Raw genomic sequence first — 19,201 nt, 5'->3', positions numbered from 1 at the left:
AGTACTAGAAGTGGTACCCATTCTGAGCCCGAGTGCGACGGACCTGGTCACACTTTCATAGACCCTCCCTCCCCCAAGTTATGGACGTCATTTTTGAATAACCCCTGTTTTGATAATCATGCACAGAATTCCGCGTAAATCAATACAAGGATTAAGTAAGATTGTGTTTGGAAATTGTATTTTTCATAATTACTTTTGTTCAGTTTTAAAGGACATTCAGTTTTGTTATGAAGTCATCCTAGAGAAATTTTTGTGGTAGGGTAGAAGCACCGGTTTTGGCCATACGTCAGTTGTAGCCATAGAGGATTATACACCGTTATACATAGCCAATCAGCATGAAACCTTTTGTGTTCAGTAGATCACATTCACATGATAGAGCTACATTCATTTACTCGTCAAAAACATAGGGAAAACAATTCATTTTCCTCCTTATAATTTTAACTCCCATACACCAAATTTGGCCAGGACACTCCTAATTTAGCCACTCTCATGAGAAATCAATGCGATTGGCCAATTTAGGAATCGAAGTTAAATATCTGGCCGAAACTGTTTCCGTTATATTTAGAACAACCTAAAAAGGCTAAAAACCACATTAATGTTAAAAATTTGGAATTTATAGAAAAGTAAATTTAATTTATGATAATTAATAAAATTCACTTGTTTAAAATGTTTCGAAAAAAAATCATGACTGAAACATCAACTTAAAACATTGAAAAATTAGTAATAGTTCTGTAAAACACACGTATTCAACGTGTAGATTATTTTTAGTGTGTATTTATTAGACTCTCATTCTCTCTGTTCTCTCTTCATCTCTGTGTCGCAAATATCGTAACGCCCATGAACATAAACAAACCAACGTGCCCATCGGCGCTAAATCCATCACCAAAAAAAATAATCGAAAATTAAGTTGTTTAGTGCGTCAAATAAATTCAAACCTGAGAATGTCTGAAGATATATCATACACCATAGAATATTCCAATGAGTTTGCAATACTAGTGATAAAGGTGCCCGATCTCGATTTAGAACAAGAAGCTTCGTTTGCGCTAGAAGTACTCGAGAAAGAATTGGTGTTCACTTTACCGCCACATCATGTCAGGTAAGCTATGCATTAGGGGTCATCCATTAATTACGTAAGAGGTTATGAGGAGAGGGTTGTTAGACATTTCCTAGGCGCCATAATTATTTTTAATTTCCATTCAAATCATTTTATCATGGGGGGAGGACTGAGCTTTAATGCTAAATTTAATCACGATTTGTGATCACAGTGTTTTTTAACGGAGGTTTTTGTATTTTGAGTGAGGATTAATTATTTATTGATAACCTACAGACCGACCAAAGATCACCGTTCAGTTGTGTTTTGACAATCATGCTAATATATCAAGATCTTTGTAACAGTTTGGATTCAACACTCTATTCGAACACGTAGACCATTAGGCTAGCCCTGAGGTAATTCTTCTTCTTCTTCTTCTTGGCATGACGTCCACACTGAGACAGAGCCTGCTTCTCAGCTTAGTGTTCTTATGAGCACTTCCACAGTTATTAACTGAGAGCTTTCTTTACCAAAGTTGCCATTTTCGCATTGGTATATCATGTGGCAGGTACGATGATACTCTATGCCCAGGGAAGTCAAGGAAATTTCCATTACGAAAAGATCCTGGACCGACCGGGATTCGAACCCAGACACCTTCAGCATGGCTTTGCTTTGTAGCCGCGGACTCTAACCGCTCGGCTAAGGAAGGGTCATTGTCATACACAATAAGCTCAGCATGCAAGTATCCAGATATCAAATGGATATTTGAGATATATTCAAATCAAAACTTTGATTGTCAATCGAGCCCTTTAATTCCGGCACGTATTTGGCAGGGTTCATTTTTTCTACCTATGTAGGATGACCACACATCACAGTTTTCCATTAACTATAATTTTGAAATTTTATCAGAATTGTTTGGATTCTGGTCAGGCGTTTTCTTATAGATACTTATATTCTGCTGTTGAATTCATTGAAACAATCCTTCGGCAATGTTTGGAATTTTATCTGAAATATGAGCTGGTTTGGGCCTAAAATTATGTTTGAGATGATTCAGTATCCGAGTACATCTTTTTAATTCTTTTTTTGTTTTTTTTTTATTAATTTCTTTAAACATTACATTCATTTCTTATATCTAGGTGTTCTGTGTTATTAGACAATCCAAATCCAAATCATCCTAATTTGGTAAAACAAATTTAAGATTTTATCAACAATTTGTTAACAACATATTACATTTCATTTGCCGTAGCAGTTCAGATTTTTTACAGGTGAGTTGATTTCACCTGCTTATAAGAGAAAAAAAAATACGTTTTTAATTTACTTAACCTAACGTAACCTAAACATATAACGCATTAATCGTGGCAATAGAAGATTGCAACGATTTTTGCCTGAAATTATTAATTATTTTATTTGACATTTGTTTCAGTTTGCGCTCAACTTCCAAGCAGAGCAGTTGTGTTCTCTCGCTGGAAGCCACGAGCATTTTTTTTTGACTATTTTCGTTGCGAAGTGAATACGTTTACGTTCGCGTTATTACATCCGTCGTGTGGAGTGTCGCGGGTATTGCCGCGATGAGTGTACGACGCGAAAACACGTTTCGCATCGATTATGCGAACGTGCCAAGGAAGCCGTCTTTCGAGGAGCTACACGACTTTGTTGCTACTACGTTAGGCCTTCAGTACGAGCAAGTTGTCCGTCTACAGCCTAGCAGAGCACTCGGATGCGCATTCGTTAAGGTCGTTGACCTGGAGCTAGCGAGGAAGATCGTAGCAGAACACGACAATAAACACGAGACTGAGGTAGATGGCAAGAACTACAAGCTTCGGATCACGCTTGAGGACGGTGCTGTGGAGGTAAAGCTCACCGACCTATCCGAAGATGTAACAAACGAGCAAGTCGCTGAATTTCTCGGAGCCTACGGTGAGGTTCTATCCATTACCGAACAGGTTTGGGATAGCAAATATCGATTTGCCGGTCTCCCAACTGGTGCTCGCATCGTGCGAATGATGGTAAAACGAAACATCGAGAGCTACGTCACCATCGATGGGCAAACCACGAACGTGTGCTACTTCGGACAGCAGCAGACCTGTAAATACTGTTCCGAGTTTGTACACAATGCACAGTGGTCCAGGAATCAGTTTTACGCGGAAAGATGAATTTTGAGCTTTAGAATGAAACATTAGACAAAAACGGTCTTCTACAAAGTTGTTTGTATTAGTTAAGCCCGTTGTTTGGTTTTATTGAAAATTAGGGTGGACCACATTTTCATAGAAATTGTGTAACTAACTTTCTTATTTGTAGAAATTATATTATACATGCTTCAGCAAAGTTGTAGACCATTCAATTTCAAGCAACTTTGCCAAAAAAAGTTTTTTTGTATCTCTTAAATTGACCGATTTAGAGCTTTTTTCCTACGGTGACATAGGGTGGTCCGAACAAAACTGGTTTTCTGGCTCTAGAGTTTTCAATTCAAATTTCTCATCAAAGTAGTCTATGAAACACTTTTAGAGCTTTGAAAAATGCGTAATTTGGTGAGTGAAGAAACTCGCTATCTCCTTCCGTTTAGGAGTTATTGTTGTTTTTCTCTCAAAAACATGCCTACTTTGATTGTGAATATCTCTGATTGGGGCAAACATAAAAAATATCTTTTAACGGCATTCAAAAGACAAAATAAAATTGTATATTATATCAAAAAATTACAGATGTGTTATTTTTGTAACTCTAATAAAATGCCTTGAAAAACAAAGGATTTTAAGCAGAAAAACTTTAATAACTTTTGAACTAAAATAGATATCATCAATATTTTTGCATGAAAATTTGCGTTTTGTTATGTTCTTGAAGTCGTTCATAGACCGCTTTGACGAGAAAGCTGAAATAAAAAAGAAAGGGCTCTAAAACTACTTTGAAGATTTTCATGGTATGTATTTCTTTATTATTTTGCATTTTGAGCATGAAAATGAAATTTTAGACAAAAATGATCTTCTACAAAATTGTTTCTAAAAATGTAAGCTTACATACTGTGTCATTTGAAACTAGGGTGGTCCACAATATCACGCATATCATATAATCAACTTTTTTATTTGCAAAAATACTGGTATATGCTCTTAGGCAAAGCGGTAGAACTTGAAATTTTGATCAACTTTGCCAAAAAAAGTTTTTATGTAGCTCAAAATGGTGGTCCAACAAAAATAAGTTTTTCAACTCTAGTTTCTTCAATATTATTTTCTCGTCAAAGTCGGCTATGAACGACTTTTAGAACTTAACATAACGCAAATTTTCATGCAAAAAGATTGTTGATATCTATTTTAGTTCAAAAGTTATTAAAGTTTTTGTGATAAAAAATATTTGACTTTCAAGACGTTTTATTAGAGTTACAAAAATAACACATCTGTAAATTTTTGATATAATATACAATTTTATTTTGTCTTTTGAACGCCGTCAAAAGATATTTTTTATGTTTGCCCCAATCAGAGATATTCACAATCAAAGTAGGCATGTTTTTGAGAGAAAAACAACAATAACTCCTAAACGGAAGGAGATAGCGAGTTTCTTCACTCACCAAATTACGCATTTTTCAAAGCTCTAAAAGTGTTTCATAGACTACTTTGATGAGAAATTTGAATTGAAAACTCTAGAGCCAGAAAACCAGTTTTGTTCGGACCACCCTATGTCACCGTAGGAAAAAAGCTCTAAATCGGTCAATTTAAGAGATACAAAAAAACTTTTTTTGGCAAAGTTGCTTGGAATTGAATGGTCTACAACTTTGCTGAAGCATGTATAATATAATTTCTACAAATAAGAAAGTTAGTTACACAATTTCTATGAAAATGTGGTCCACCCTAATTTTCAATAAAACCAAACAAAGGGCTTAACTAATACAAACAACTTTGTAGAAGACCGTTTTTGTCTAATGTTTCATTCTAAAGCTCAAAATGCATCTTTCCGCGTAAAACTGATTCCTGGACCATAGTGCAATGGCATCTCCTGTGTGCAAAATAAAAAGTTGCTCGTACAGAAAACGTACGCAAATGTGGCAAAAGAAACGGGAGCGAATGGCCCTGCTCCGAGACCGTCTGTACCGAAGCCGAAGCCATCATTCACGAAGCTTTTCGGACCGAAGCCGGGTGAAGCCAACCAACAAAAAACGATCCCATCGAAGAGAGCCAGTGCAACCGAAGCTACGTTCACTATTCCGAAGCCCGTCAAGGCGAACAATATCGAGCAACCGGTCAAACGAGCAGGATCATCAGAAAATGCGACCGCTGCTCTGCTCACTACCGTGCCCATCACTGACAACACGCCGTTGTCTGTCAAAATGCAGCCGAAAACAACCCCCATCGAACAAAACACCAATCTTATCACTCCTCCGGTTCTTTCGCAGAGCCTACTACCAGCCAGCCGTATGGTTACTCGGCAAGCTGCTAGTGATGGTAATGAAACCATTGTCTCAACAGGATCGTCGAATAGTAAACGACGGCATGGCCGTCCGCCGGGCAAGAAGCTTCGACAAGGGGACGATGCAAACGAGGGGAGTGATATTTTATAATGGATTTCAACAGTTATAATATCGCCTCCATCAACATTAACAACATTACAAACACGACTAAACTAAATGCACTCCGAACATTCCTTCGTACAATGGATATTGATATTGCATTCCTCCAGGAAGTGGAGAATGACCAACTCCGCTTGCCTGGATACATTGTGGAATGTAACGTTGACCATTCAAGGCGAGGAACGGCAATAGCTCTTAAAGAGCACATACGTTTCTCCCATATCGAGAAAAGTTTAGATGGACGTCTGATCGCGCTGCGAATCCAAAATACAACCCTCTGCAACGTGTACGCTCCTTCTGGTACCGCTTTACGGGACGAACGCGAGCGTTTTTTCAATAATACACTCGCATACTACCTTCGACACCCCACGGAACACATGTTAATCGCTGGTGATTTCAACTGTGTCATACGGCAGTCAGATGCGACGGGACACAATCACAGCCCTGCTCTCTTTGCAACCGTGCAGCAGTTGCAGCTAATCGATGTGTGGCAGAAAATCTGTCCAAATATACCTGGTCACACCTTCATCACGCAAAATTCGTCTTCCCGTCTCGACCGTATGTACACCAGCCAGAGCCTGCGTAGCAAATTGAGAACAGCTGATACGCATTGTTGCTCCTTTTCCGACCATAAAGCTTTGACATTGCGAATCTGTCTACCAAATCTCGGACGAGAGCCTGGTCGAGGGTTTTGGTCTCTTCGTCCCCATCTACTCACTCCGGAGAACATCAAAGAGTTCCAGCATCGGTGGCAATACTGGACTCGCCAGAGACGGAATTTTCCATCGTGGATGCAGTGGTGGCTATCGTATGCCAAGCCTAAAATAAAATGCTTCTTCCGATGGAAATCTAAAGCTGCTTTTGACGACTTCCATCGCGAGCACCAACGGCTTTATGTGCAATTACGGCAGGCGTACGATGGCTACTACCAGAACGCTGCAATGCTCTCTACAATAAACCGAGTGAAGGCGCAAATGTTGACTCTGCAGCGCAATTTCTCGCAGGCATTTATGCGCGTGAGTGAGACCTATTTTTCTGGTGAACCGATATCGATGTTCCAGTTAGGCGAACGAAAGAGGAAGAAGACACTCATCACCCACCTGCGCGACGATGACAACCAACCGATCGATGACGCTAGAGCAATTGAGCAGCACATGTACGACTTCTATCGTAGCCTGTACGCTGCGGAGCAGACGGAACAAGTGGTGGATGAAACGTTCGTTTGCGAGAGAGTGATTCCTGTAAATGATCCGACAAACGAAGTCTGCATGAGCGAAATCACTCCTGCCGATATCTTCATTGCCATCAAGTCCAGTTGCCCGAATAAATCTCCGGGGGGAGACTCTCTGCCACGAGAATTTTACCTCAAAACGTTTGACGTCATCTGGAGAGAGCTCACCATGATTATGAATGAGGCACTTGCAGGCAACTTTCCTGCTGATTTCGTCGATGGTGTTGTTGTGCTGGTTAAAAAGAAAGGGAACGACCAGTCAGCACACTCATATAGGCCAATATCGTTACTCAACTGCGATTATAAAATCCTCTCTCGCATACTCAAGCAGCGTCTAGAGAACGTGATGAGAACTCACCATGTGCTCAGCGACGCCCAAAAGTGTGCCAGCTTCGGGCGAAATATCTTTCAGGCCACCCTATCACTGAAAGACCGCATAGCACAGCTGGTGAAAAGTAAACAACGTGGTCTGCTGGCATCGTTTGACCTTCGTCATGCGTTCGATCTCGTCAATCGGGATTTTCTCTTTCGGAACATGTGCTCGCTCGGCTTCGATCCGAACTTGGTTCGCCTGCTCAACAGGATCGGATCGCTATCTTCATCTCGCTTACTCGTTAATGGCCATTTGTCGGAAGCATTTCCCATCGAGAGATCGGTTCGCCAGGGAGACCCACTTTCAATGCATCTCTTCGTCCTATATCTGCAACCCCTGCTGAAGCGATTGGAGACTGTATGCGGACCCGACCTCGTGGTGGCATACGCTGATGATGTGTCGGTGATCGTCACTTGCAAGAATAGGCTAGAGAGGATACGAGAGACATTCCAGCGTTTTGAACGAGTGTCGGGTGCAAGGCTGAGTTTGGAGAAATCGACGTCCATATCTGTGGGCTATACCGACGACAGACCTCTCACTGTACCCTGGTTGCGATGCGAACGTACAGTGCGCATTTTGGGAGTAACTTTTGCTAACTCCATACGTGTGATGAATAAGCTGAACTGGGATGCTCTCGTTGGTAAATTTGCTCATCAAGTTTATCTCCACTCTCAGCGCACCCTTACTCTTCACCAGAAAGTGATATTACTCAACGTGTTTATCACATCGAAGATTTGGTATCTCGCTTCATTGCTTGCTCCTACCGCTGCGCACACGGCGAAGCTGACTGCAACCATGGGGTCGTTCTTATGGCGAGGAATAACAGCAAGGGTGCCAATTCAACAGTTGGCCCGCAATGTAGAAGCAGGTGGCATGAAACTGCATTTGCCTACTTTCAAATGCAAGGCGCTACTGCTGAACCGGCACATGCGTGAAATAGATTCCATTCCTTTCTACAGATCGTACATTTCCCAAGCAAATCCTAATCCTCCAGCAGACTGTCCCTGTTTGAAACTTATCCTTGCAAATTTTCCTCTACTCCCCCCGCAAATACAACAAAACCTCTCCGCCGACAGCATCCACAGCTTCTACATTGCACAAACAGATGTTCCCAAAGTTTCTCAAGAACATCCAACGGCAAACTGGCAACACATTTGGCGTAATATTGCGAGCAAACAGCTGACCTCAAGCCAACGAAGCGTACTTTTTCTGTTGGTGAACAAAAAGCTTGAGCACCGAAGATTACTGTATCGGATCAACAGAGCCAACACCGAAAACTGCCAATACTGCAACACGGTGTGCGAGACGTTGGAGCACAAATTGAGCACCTGTACTCGTGTGGAAGCCGCGTGGAGACTGCTACAACAGAAAATATCTGCATTACTGAATGGATGGCGGAGACTCTGCATAGATTATGAGACCTTATGAGGCCTGTTCTACGGGGCATACCAGGATGGAAGAAAAATATTATCTTCAAAATGTTTGTAAATTATGTCATCTTTATTATGAACTGTAATAATGTTATAGACGTAGCTGCACTAGATTTTGAAATATCCATTGAAGTATAACTAATTGCTTTGTAATTATTTTTTTACGCTCAATAAACAAATTTTAAATGTAAAAAAAAAAAAAAAAAAAAAAAATTAGGCTAGCCCTGAGGTAATTCTTCTTCTTCTTCTTCTTGGCATGACGTCCACACTGAGACAGAGCCTGCTTCTCAGCTTAGTGTTCTTATGAGCACTTCCACAGTTATTAACTGAGAGCTTTCTTTACCAAAGTTGCCATTTTCGCATTGGTATATCATGTGGCAGGTACGATGATACTCTATGCCCAGGGAAGTCAAGGAAATTTCCATTACGAAAAGATCCTGGACCGACCGGGATTCGAACCCAGACACCTTCAGCATGGCTTTGCTTTGTAGCCGCGGACTCTAACCGCTCGGCTAAGGAAGGGTCATTGTCATACATAATAAGCTCAGCATGCAAGTATCCAGATATCAAATGGATATTTGAGATATATTCAAATCAAAACTTTGATTGTCAATCGAGCCCTTTAATTCCGGCACGTATTTGGCAGGGTTCATTTTTTCTACCTATGTAGGATGACCACACATCACAGTTTTCCATTAACTATAATTTTGAAATTTTATCAGAATTGTTTGGATTCTGGTCAGGCGTTTTCTTATAGATACTTATATTCAGCTGTTGAATTCATTGAAACAATCCTCCGGCAATGTTTGGAATTTTATCTGAAATATGAGCTGGTTTGGGCCTAAAATTATGTTTGAGATGATTCAGTATCCGAGTACATCTTTTTAATTCTTTTTTTGTTTTTTTTTTATTAATTTCTTTAAACATTACATTCATTTCTTATATCTAGGTGTTCTGTGTTATTAGACAATCCAAATCCAAATCATCCTAATTTGGTAAAACAAATTTAAGATTTTATCAACAATTTGTTAACAACATATTACATTTCATTTGCCGTAGCAGTTCAGATTTTTTACAGGTGAGTTGATTTCACCTGCTTATAAGAGAAAAAAAAATACGTTTTTAATTTACTTAACCTAACGTAACCTAAACATATAACGCATTAATCGTGGCAATAGAAGATTGCAACGATTTTTGCCTGAAATTATTAATTATTTTATTTGACATTTGTTCCAATGTTTCAACATTGGATATTCTATGTATCTCATTGGTACTATACCAGGGAGGAAGCCTCAGAATCATTTTCAAAATTTTATTTTGAATTCTCTGCAGAGCTTTTTTTCTGGTATTACAACAGCTAGTCCATATTGGTACAGCATACAACATGGCTGGCCTGAAAATTTGTTTGAATATCAAAAGCTTGTTCTTAAGATAAAGTTTTGTTTTTCTATTGATAAGGGGATAGAGACATTTTACTTATTTATTACATTTGGCTTGAATGTCCTCAATGTTATTTTTGAAATTCTTATCTAGCATGAGCCCTAGATACTTAACTTCATCTGAACAATTTATTGGAACCCCTCCCATCGTAACAGCATGTCTACTTGAAGGTTTCAAATAAAGAGCTTTTGGTTTATGTGGGAATATTATTAGTTGAGTTTTGGAAGCATTAGGAGAAATCTTCCATTTTTGCAAGTATGAAGAAAAAATATCCAAACTTTTTTGCAATCGACTACAGATGACACGCAGGCTTCGTCCTTTGGCGGAGAGGCCTGTGTCATCCGCAAACAAAGATTTTTGACATCCCTGAGGTAGATCAGGTAAGTCAGATGTGAAAATATTGTATAATATTGGTCCCAAAATGCTGCCTTGAGGAACACCAGCTCTTACAGGAAGTCTTTCAGATTTGGAGTTCTGATAATTAACCTGAAGTGTACGACTTGACAGTTAACTTTGAATTATTCTAACAATGTATGTTGGAAAATCAAAGTTTTTTTAATTTTACGATCAAACCTTTATGACAAACACTGTCGAATGCTTTTTCCATGTCTAGAAGAGCAATACCAGTAGAGTAGCCTTCAGATTTGTTGGAACGGATCAAATTTGTTACACGTAAAAGTTGATGAGTGGTCGAATGTCCATGGCGGAATCCGAACTGTTCATTGGCAAAAATTGAATTTTCGTTGATGTGGGCCATCATTCTGTTCAAAATAACCTTTTCAAAAAGTTCACTGATGGGGGAAAGCACACTGATTGGACGATAGCTAGAAGCTTCTGCAGGATTTTTGTCTGGTTTTAAAATTGGAACAACCTTAGCATTTTTCCATTTGTCAGGAAAATATGCTAATTGAAAACATTTGTTAAATATATCAACTAAAAATGATAAGCTAGTTTCTGGAAGTTTCTTGATGAGGATGTAGAAAATTCCATCATCGCCAGGAGCTTTCATATTTTTGAATTTTTTAATAATAGTTTTCACTTCTTCCAAATCAGTCTCCCAGGTATTTTCGAAAACGTTCTCTTGATTGAGAATATTTTCGAAGTCCTGAGTAACTTGATTTTCAATTGGACTAGTAAGTCCTAAATTAAAATTGTGCGTACTTTCAAACTGCATAGCAAGTTTTTGAGTAATAATTTGTTTTCCTCTTTCAATGCCGGTATTGGCTTCGGAGGTTTTTTTTTTCAAAATTTTAGAAAATTTCCAAAAGGGCTTAGAGCCAGGGTCCAATTGAGAAATCTTGTTTTCAAAATTTTTGTTTCTTAATTGTGCAAAACGTTTCTTGATTTCTTTCTGCAAATCCTGCCATATAATTTTCATATCAGGATCGCGAGTGCGTTGAAATTGCCTTCTTCTCACGTTTTTAATACGAATCAAGAGTTTAAGATCATCGTCTATAATCACGGATTCGAATTTTACCTCACATTTTGCAATGCTCCTGGCTTCAACAATGGAATTTGTTCATGTTTCAAGAGCATTGTCAATATCAAGTTTAGTTTGTAAAGGAATATTGACATTAAGATTAGAGTCAATAAATGTTTCATATATATTCCAGTCGGCTCGAAAATAATTGAAAGTGGAGCTGATAGGATTGAGAATCGCTTCATGGGATATTTGAAATGTAACACGGACATGATCAGAATCAAAATCAGCATGAGTAATCAGTTGGCTACAAAGATGACTAGAGTCGGTTAAGACCAAATCAATCGTATATAGATTTCTAGAAGAGGAAAACCATGTGGGGCTATCAGGGTATTGAATTGAGAAATTTCCTGATGAGCACTCATCAAATAAAATTCTGCCGTTGGAATTACTATGAGAATTATTCCATGACCGATGTTTGGCATTAAAGTCACCAAAAACAAAAAAAATGACTTATTGTGAGTCAATTTTTGCAAGTCCCTGGCCACGATCACAGGGTTTGACGGTTCCAAAGTAGAAGGTGCACCATAATAATACTCGTCTGTGAAACATATCACCTTCCCAATATTTTGGCACACCTTTAACGGTTCATGACTTATCATGAAACGGCTGCATTCAGGCGGAAGATCTGTTAATATGTTTAGGCATATTATCAGGTCCTCTTCGAACAGAGGGACCGCCAGTGCTCAGTAGTTACTTATAAACCAGTGCTGGTTGTTGATGGTTCAGTTCGTTTACACGAGCTGTAGCATCCTTTGTACTAATCAGTAATGGTGGTTAAGTTTCAAAGCTAACGTGTGATCAATCGTTTTATAATGCATCATAAGAATAGGTGTTTGGTGTAATGGATCATTAAAATAACCAAAACGGCCGCTATGAAAAGCATAGATAGCGCCACCGTAGTCTTGTGTGTTTGACAGAACAGCAATGCTGTCACAATGTTAAATCCCATATACAGTGGCGCCTTTATTTTGATGCGGTGAGTACTTGCAAAAACTACCTTCAATGGTCCATTGTGCGTTGCATTCGTCGTTTTAAAATGGGTGATTGTGAGAGTGCTAATAATGATATTTGAAGAAATGTGTGGTGATGAAAATATTTGTAAATTACATTGAAAGTGATAGTTTTGTTAAAAATACATAATATGAACCCTCAGTGGTACGTCTATTTGTTTATACTACTAGACTATTGCCTAGTTCTTAACATATTCATGATAAGAGTGTTCATAATGACAGTGAGTGCAGTAAAATTTATCAAAGTGATTTTATTTTTTATTGTAACTTTATTGGTCGTAGTGCTAAATCGTAGTTTGATTATTTTTTAATTATTTAGTTATGATGGTTAGATGGTAAATGGTAACAAAAATGAATTATTATGAAAGTAGTGTGAGAAAATTTTGATAAAAATTGTAGCTGTGAAAGTGAAGTGATATAATGAAAAATATACATGTATGACGAAAATTAATGAGTGATAATCGGTGATATTAGTGATAGTGTTAAAAACAAAAATGTGGTAATTATGTGACAGTGACGGATGAAATGAAATGGGGAATGAGGACTTTTCAATAAAATTATTTCGTTCTTCACTTCAACCACTTTAGTAGCATTTCAAGTCTTATCATAGTTTTATACTAGTCTGGAATACTAGACTACAAAACTACGGCAAGGGTTGATTGCTGCTAGGGTACACAGTGACCATTTAAGCAACATTGCTTAGGAACGTCTGTGTGATGAATGTAATAGAGGCTTATAAAAGCAAATGTTCGGCAGGAGCTTAGGGCAGATTAAAAGTCCCATCGCTACTGACAAAAAAAAAATGTGAGTCAATTTTCGCAAGTCAGTTTGAAGCAAATTAACTTGCTGTCCAGAGCATTGAATAGGCAAATAGGCAGCTATGAAAGTATATTTACCAAGTTGTGTTTTAACTGAAACACCTAAAGTTCCAAAAACTTTAGTTCCAAATGACGAAAAAAGTTGATGTTTTATACAGGGTGGGTGTACGACTGTCAACTACGAACAAAGCTCGCCTAACAATCATCTCTCACGCGGGCCGGCCGAAACAGCACAGGACTAACATGCGGGCCAAGCCAAGCAGTAAACACCACACTAACATACTCACAAAACATGAACGGTAGGCCTACCTCGTTGCGTATACCCCCCCCCTGATTTTATACGCCTATGAATGATGATTGCAACATCCCCACACGCCCCATCAAGTCGATACGATAAACAAAAAAGTTAGGATTTCTTTTGAGCTTAGATCCAGGTTTCAAATACGTTTCAGTAATAACTGCTATATGCACGTTATTAGCTGTAAAAAAATAAACAGCTCGTCCTCTTTACCATTTAGAGAACGAGCATTCCAATTTTAAATATTTAAATTATTATTTGGATCCATTAGAAAAACGTAATTCAATAACAATTTGATTTGCCAATTTTACACCTACTTGGACTGCTTCAGTCATAGTGGTGGCTTTGAACATTGCATCAATCATTAGATTCAATTGTTCAGTTAGAAAATTAAAATCAGAGGCAGACATATCACTTGAAGTGGGTACATTGTTTGATGATTTTCCATTAGAATTCTCGGTAGACGAAGAGACGGGGTAGATGTTACCTGTGGCGTTAGGTTTTTTTTTTCATTTGATTTAAAACAAGTAGAATGGGTACTCGTAGTACGAATATGGGAGAAGTTCAAATTACCTGGTACGATATCGGCAAAGGATTTACCGTGGGTAGATACATTCGAAATTGAAAGATTCGAACGGCTACCCGACGGATTAAAATTAGTTTGTGAATGAGCATGATTATGATCTTCCTGATGGATATGATTCGTCATCAAGCGATCGTTAACTGAAAAATGAGTATTGTTCGATACTACCAGGCAAATTCCGAAAAGAAACCGTTATCGTAACGGATATTATCATTCATCTGCCTGGCACGAGCCTCAATGACTCTTTTGCGTGAAGGACAATCCCAAAAATTTTACTTATGATTAGCCCCGCAATTTGAGCATATGAACTTGGTGGTATCTTCCTTCACTGGACAGACATCCTTGGCGTGAGAAGAACCTCCGCAAATCATGCATTTAGCATCCTTGCGACAATTTTTTGTACCATGACCCCATTTTTGGCACCGACGGCACTGAGTTGGGTTCTGGTAATTTCCTCCAGGTTTCTGAAAATGTTCCCATGTCACACGGACATCGAACAAAAGTTTTGCTTTTTCTAAAGCTTTAATATTGTTTAGTTCTTTTTTGTTAAAGTTATTGCGCTTCTTGAGATATATTTTAGTTTCTCTCTTTTTTTGTGACTGTCAATCAGTTATGCGCCAGGGTGAATCTCTTATCATGGACAGCGTGCTTATTTTCCCTGCTAAGAGCAAATCTTCCCTTAACGATAGCATTCAATCCACACAACACTGCGCGCAACTACATGGCGCACAATAAATAATACCACAGAAAAATTAAGAAAAGTTTTCGCAACGATTGTATCACAGTCAATTGCTATTTAAACGGACCAAAATTTATACCCGTACCTTGCAGCATGCATAAACACTTCACAACGGTCAGCTGGTAGACCAATTTTGACATTTGTCCTCGTTTTCGTTGGCCACACACAATGGATCTGGGCAGCGCGTAATCCTGGCGCGTAACTAACTCGACGAAAGTAAAATTTTACAAAATATTCGCAATAACTAAATAATATTCTTGAGAAAGCCCTTTCCGATGCCAGATTGGGATCTCTTTTTCATAATGATTACTTGGACTGAGGAAAATCCAAGTAAATCATTTATTCCATTTTTCATCTCTTCAGGTGACTTATAGTCACTTAAGAGACCTTTCAAGACAACTTTGAACAAACGTTCAGTTTTGTCGTCATAAGTAAAAAAATTGTGCTTCTCCTCTTCAAGATGTCTGAGAAGAAGTTCGCGATCTTTAAGAGTTTCCGGCAAAACGCGACAGTCTCCTTTCTTTGCGATTTGGAAGGAAACCTTGATTTCCCTAATGGAGTTCAAGATCTCCTGCCTAAATCCCCCAAATTCGGAACAACTGACCACGATAGGCGGCACTCTTTGCTTCCTCACTTGAATCAAAGAGCCTGGACTAGAGGCAGCTTCGATTTGGGGTTCGGAAAATTTGTTTAGAGCATCAAAGTGATTGCTCATTTCGATAGAATTATTCATTTCACCCTTGTAAGAAGTTCGCATTCCGGGGAAGCGTCCTTTCTTCCATTCTTGCCACGTTTAGTGACAGTTTTAAATCCCACTTTTTTGGAAGGAAGTTGTGAATTCCTTTTGTTAGTTGTTGATACCATGTTTAGTTAATAAACGAAAGAAGACGTGACCTTCGAGAGTTTTTTTTTCCCAAGACGGTGTCCAAGAAAGATTATCACCGCTAGCTTTCGCCAACGGGTCCAACGAAAAATCGAAAGCACGGGTCCAAACAAGCAAAGCCATGCCAAGACTGTTATGTTCGATCCCCAGAATATTCCAATATCTGTCAATATGTATTGTTGTAAGGGCCCATTCACAAATTTCATAACGCTAGAGGGGGTGGGTGGGTGTCATAAGGATGTTACGGTCCATACAAAAATTATATAATGTTCATACAAAAAGCGTTACAAGGGAGTGGGTGGGTGTCTAAAATGGTCAATTTTAGCGTTATGAAATAAATGAATAAGCCCTAAGTGCCTTATGAACATACGCTTTTAAACAGACTTTTTCCAAGTGTGGACATAATTTCATTAAGAAACTGTTTATTACATAATATGTACCAAAATTTACATGTTATATTTTTTTTTTTAATTTTTAGGGTGAGTTCTGAGAAAACCTTGCAAATCATAGATGTTTTCCCAAAACAAATTGATTACGAAAAAGGAATTATAGTGTATAATATACCATTGAGCAAAACAAATGTGAAAGATGAACAAGTAACTGGAACCCCTTATGCATACGGATTCGGTGGTCTTTACTCTGGAGTGTTAAATATTGTAAGTTAATTTTTATGTTACAAAACACCAGTAGGTATATGATATGCAATATATCGTTTTAGGTGAACAATCAAGACTTCAAGACGTTATCTAATCCGGAAAGATATTCTCCAGAGCAGCGGAAAACCTTACGCCTTGAAGAGGAAGCTAAGGATTTCAATTTGGAGCATTACGGAATGGATCACGTGCAGTACCTTATCGATGGATTCGGACTACATTCGGTAGAACTTCCTGCCAACGTTTGCCTTAACAACGATCAGCAGAGCCGAATTCGAATGATTGTTGACGAGAAAAAGCGGGAGGTTGAAAAATATCGAACACTATCCAAAAATGTATCTGTTTGCTTCAACTTGGTCGATATCGTCCTTGCCGTTCTGTATGACAAGATTGTGAACAGTAATGAGCTGAACGAGGCAATTTCTCACGTTAACATCCATAGAATTTCGAGCAGTTTATCATATTTTGAAGAGTTCTCTTCCTATGAGGACGTACTAATTGCCTTCTATAGGAGAAGTTGCATGTATCCACTATACCGAAGCAAAGATTTAGCACGAAAAAGTGTCAAACTTTTTATAGACGCTATGAATGGAGAAAATGCAGTTGAGTGGGTGTTGGAAAAGCTACTGTTCAGTTACGAAGCTTTTAAAAATAATGATTGCGTTGTTTTAAATCATTATTATATTAAGGACTGCATACGGTTTCTACAACTTTGCAAACCTATTGAAATGCTACAAGAAGCTGGTCGTTATTGTGCAAAGGTAAACTGAATGCTACTAAGAAACGTGTATTATAATAATTATTATCAACAATTACATGTTTTTTTTTTCAGATACTGCTATCGGTTCACAGCAAATCGCTAGGCTTTGGAGAAGAAGCAGTGGTTCAAAAAATGGTCAACGATATAATAGGCGTGGAAGACGAATCAACGGATTCCGATGACACATGTGATTCAACTGATGAAACCAGTGAATCGGAAAGCGAAAGTAGTGATTCTCTTCCGGACGAAAATGTGTTGGAAAAGTTGATGAATTTGAAAATACAGTTATAGATAGAAAATAGAGTGTTCTCAAATTTATTTCAACACGCTAAGGGCTAGGGTGGGTAATCGCGACCTTTTTTCAGATCGAGTTTTTTTTTTCAAGTCCCAAACAACTGTGCAAAATTTGAGCGCGATTGCTTCCGTCTACTGCGCGATTAAAATTGTATGGGATACATTTTTGACTGATTCTCGATTATCTTTTAATTCTCCTTCAAGTTACTCTTCAATTACACTTGCTACTAATTCGACTATTTTTGCATTGAACTTAAATTTACTCTTTTTTCAGAAAAGTGAACAAACTTACTTTAACGATCCTACGTGTTTGGCAGACGAAATTCCACACGTTCCGCTCTTACCCAACTAGATTTTTCACTTTTCTAAACGTTCGGAATTACAAAACGGCGTAAGTAAGAATTTCAACTTTCGCAACCGAACCGCTACTTCGTTGTATGGAGAGACAAAGTGACTTAACCACGCATCAAAACAAAACACTACTTGAGCCGATTGTACACTGATAGAAAAACGTCGAAAGTAACTGAAAGAAACGGCTTTTCATTTTGTTATACTGTTTTTTTTTTGAGGGAAATAATAGAAACTATCCAGTTTCTTAACGTGAGTTAATTGTATGCAAAATTTATGCGATGTACACTGTGAAAAAATGTTAAAAAGGTGATTTATTTTAAAATAGTTTTAGAAAACAGGTTGCGATTCTTTTTAATTAATTTTCTCAAATCCATATGAAAGTTACTTACGTCGATTTAAAAAAGTAATCGAGAACTCTCGACTTATTCTGGATGAACTCTATTTCCCTCTCCAGGGAAATTCAGGCTCGACCAAACTACAATTTGCATGACGTAGGTTTGTTGTCGTGTTGATCACCGACTTAGTTTTGCGGAAAGCTGTTATTTTTGGGTAAATTAATGCTGCTTTGAGTTGTTTTTTTTTTATCTAGTTTTAGTATGTATTTTTCTGCAAATATAAGTTTATGCCTGGTCTAAAGTATGTCTGTCATAAAATCATCAATATTTTGTATTTCAATCAGAACACTTTTGCCCCACACTAGATCGTTTGAGAAAATGAATTTTGAAAGACTTTTAACTGAAACCCAGTGTAGTCTACACTAGGCAGAGGCCCAATTCCTCTTTATTCACCGTTGAAACTTCTATGGTTAATTTAGTAAACGCGCAGTTACTAAAATCAAAGACTTCAATTATCAGATATTATTAAAAACACAGCGTAACAAAAATTACATTTTTGCGTGTCTCAAGGATCAAATTATGTGTCTCTATCAGATTTGGGGTCTCTGATCTGATGACGTTATCAGAAATGTTCCAGCCCGTCACAATTTTTAGCTACAGGTCGCCAAAGTTGTATAAACATTCACAGTCAACTCTCCTTTACTCGATATCGAGTTAGAGAACCAAAGTAAAAGTTGTTTTCATAATTACCTCGATGGTCCTTTGGATCGCATTTGTACTGGTTTGTATTCTATAACTCTTCAATATCAGTTATCGAGAGTTGACTGTATGTATTATTTATTCATTTGGTTTTACATCATTTAGCTTGATAAAATCTCGTCAACAAAATTTCGCCAATTTACTCGGTTTATGGCCGCTTCTCTTCATCCTCGACTGCG

At 38.2% G+C, this 19,201-nt stretch overlaps 1 protein-coding gene across 1 annotated transcript; it reads left to right on the top strand.

Moving 5' to 3' along the window:
• The first annotated feature begins 834 nt into the window (after nt 1-834).
• Nucleotides 835-17,584, top strand: LOC5573289 (protein SHQ1 homolog). The gene is made up of 4 exons (XM_021843359.1): nt 835-1,096; nt 16,349-16,526; nt 16,589-17,284; nt 17,356-17,584. The coding sequence occupies exons 1-4, from the start codon at nt 942-944 to the stop codon at nt 17,572-17,574; spliced, it is 1,248 nt and encodes a 415-aa protein (XP_021699051.1). The 5' UTR covers nt 835-941; the 3' UTR covers nt 17,575-17,584.
• Nucleotides 17,585-19,201: the final 1,617 nt, after the last annotated feature.

This window comes from Aedes aegypti, chromosome 2 (genome assembly GCF_002204515.2).
Source record: "Aedes aegypti strain LVP_AGWG chromosome 2, AaegL5.0 Primary Assembly, whole genome shotgun sequence".
Taxonomy (NCBI): domain Eukaryota; kingdom Metazoa; phylum Arthropoda; class Insecta; order Diptera; family Culicidae; genus Aedes; species Aedes aegypti.
Note: the sequence above shows the minus strand (reverse complement) of the source record. Positions and strands in the feature narration are given on the sequence as shown.

Excerpts from the sequence above, each read along its gene's own strand:
- LOC5573289 (XM_021843359.1), top strand. The coding sequence starts at position 942 with ATGTCTGAAGATATATCATACACCATAGAATATTCCAATGAGTTTGCA. Across the intron at positions 1,097-16,348 it reads TTACCGCCACATCATGTCAG|GGTGAGTTCTGAGAAAACCT; the intron begins GTAAGCTATGCA and ends TTTAATTTTTAG. Across the intron at positions 17,285-17,355 it reads CTGGTCGTTATTGTGCAAAG|ATACTGCTATCGGTTCACAG; the intron begins GTAAACTGAATG and ends TTTTTTTTTCAG.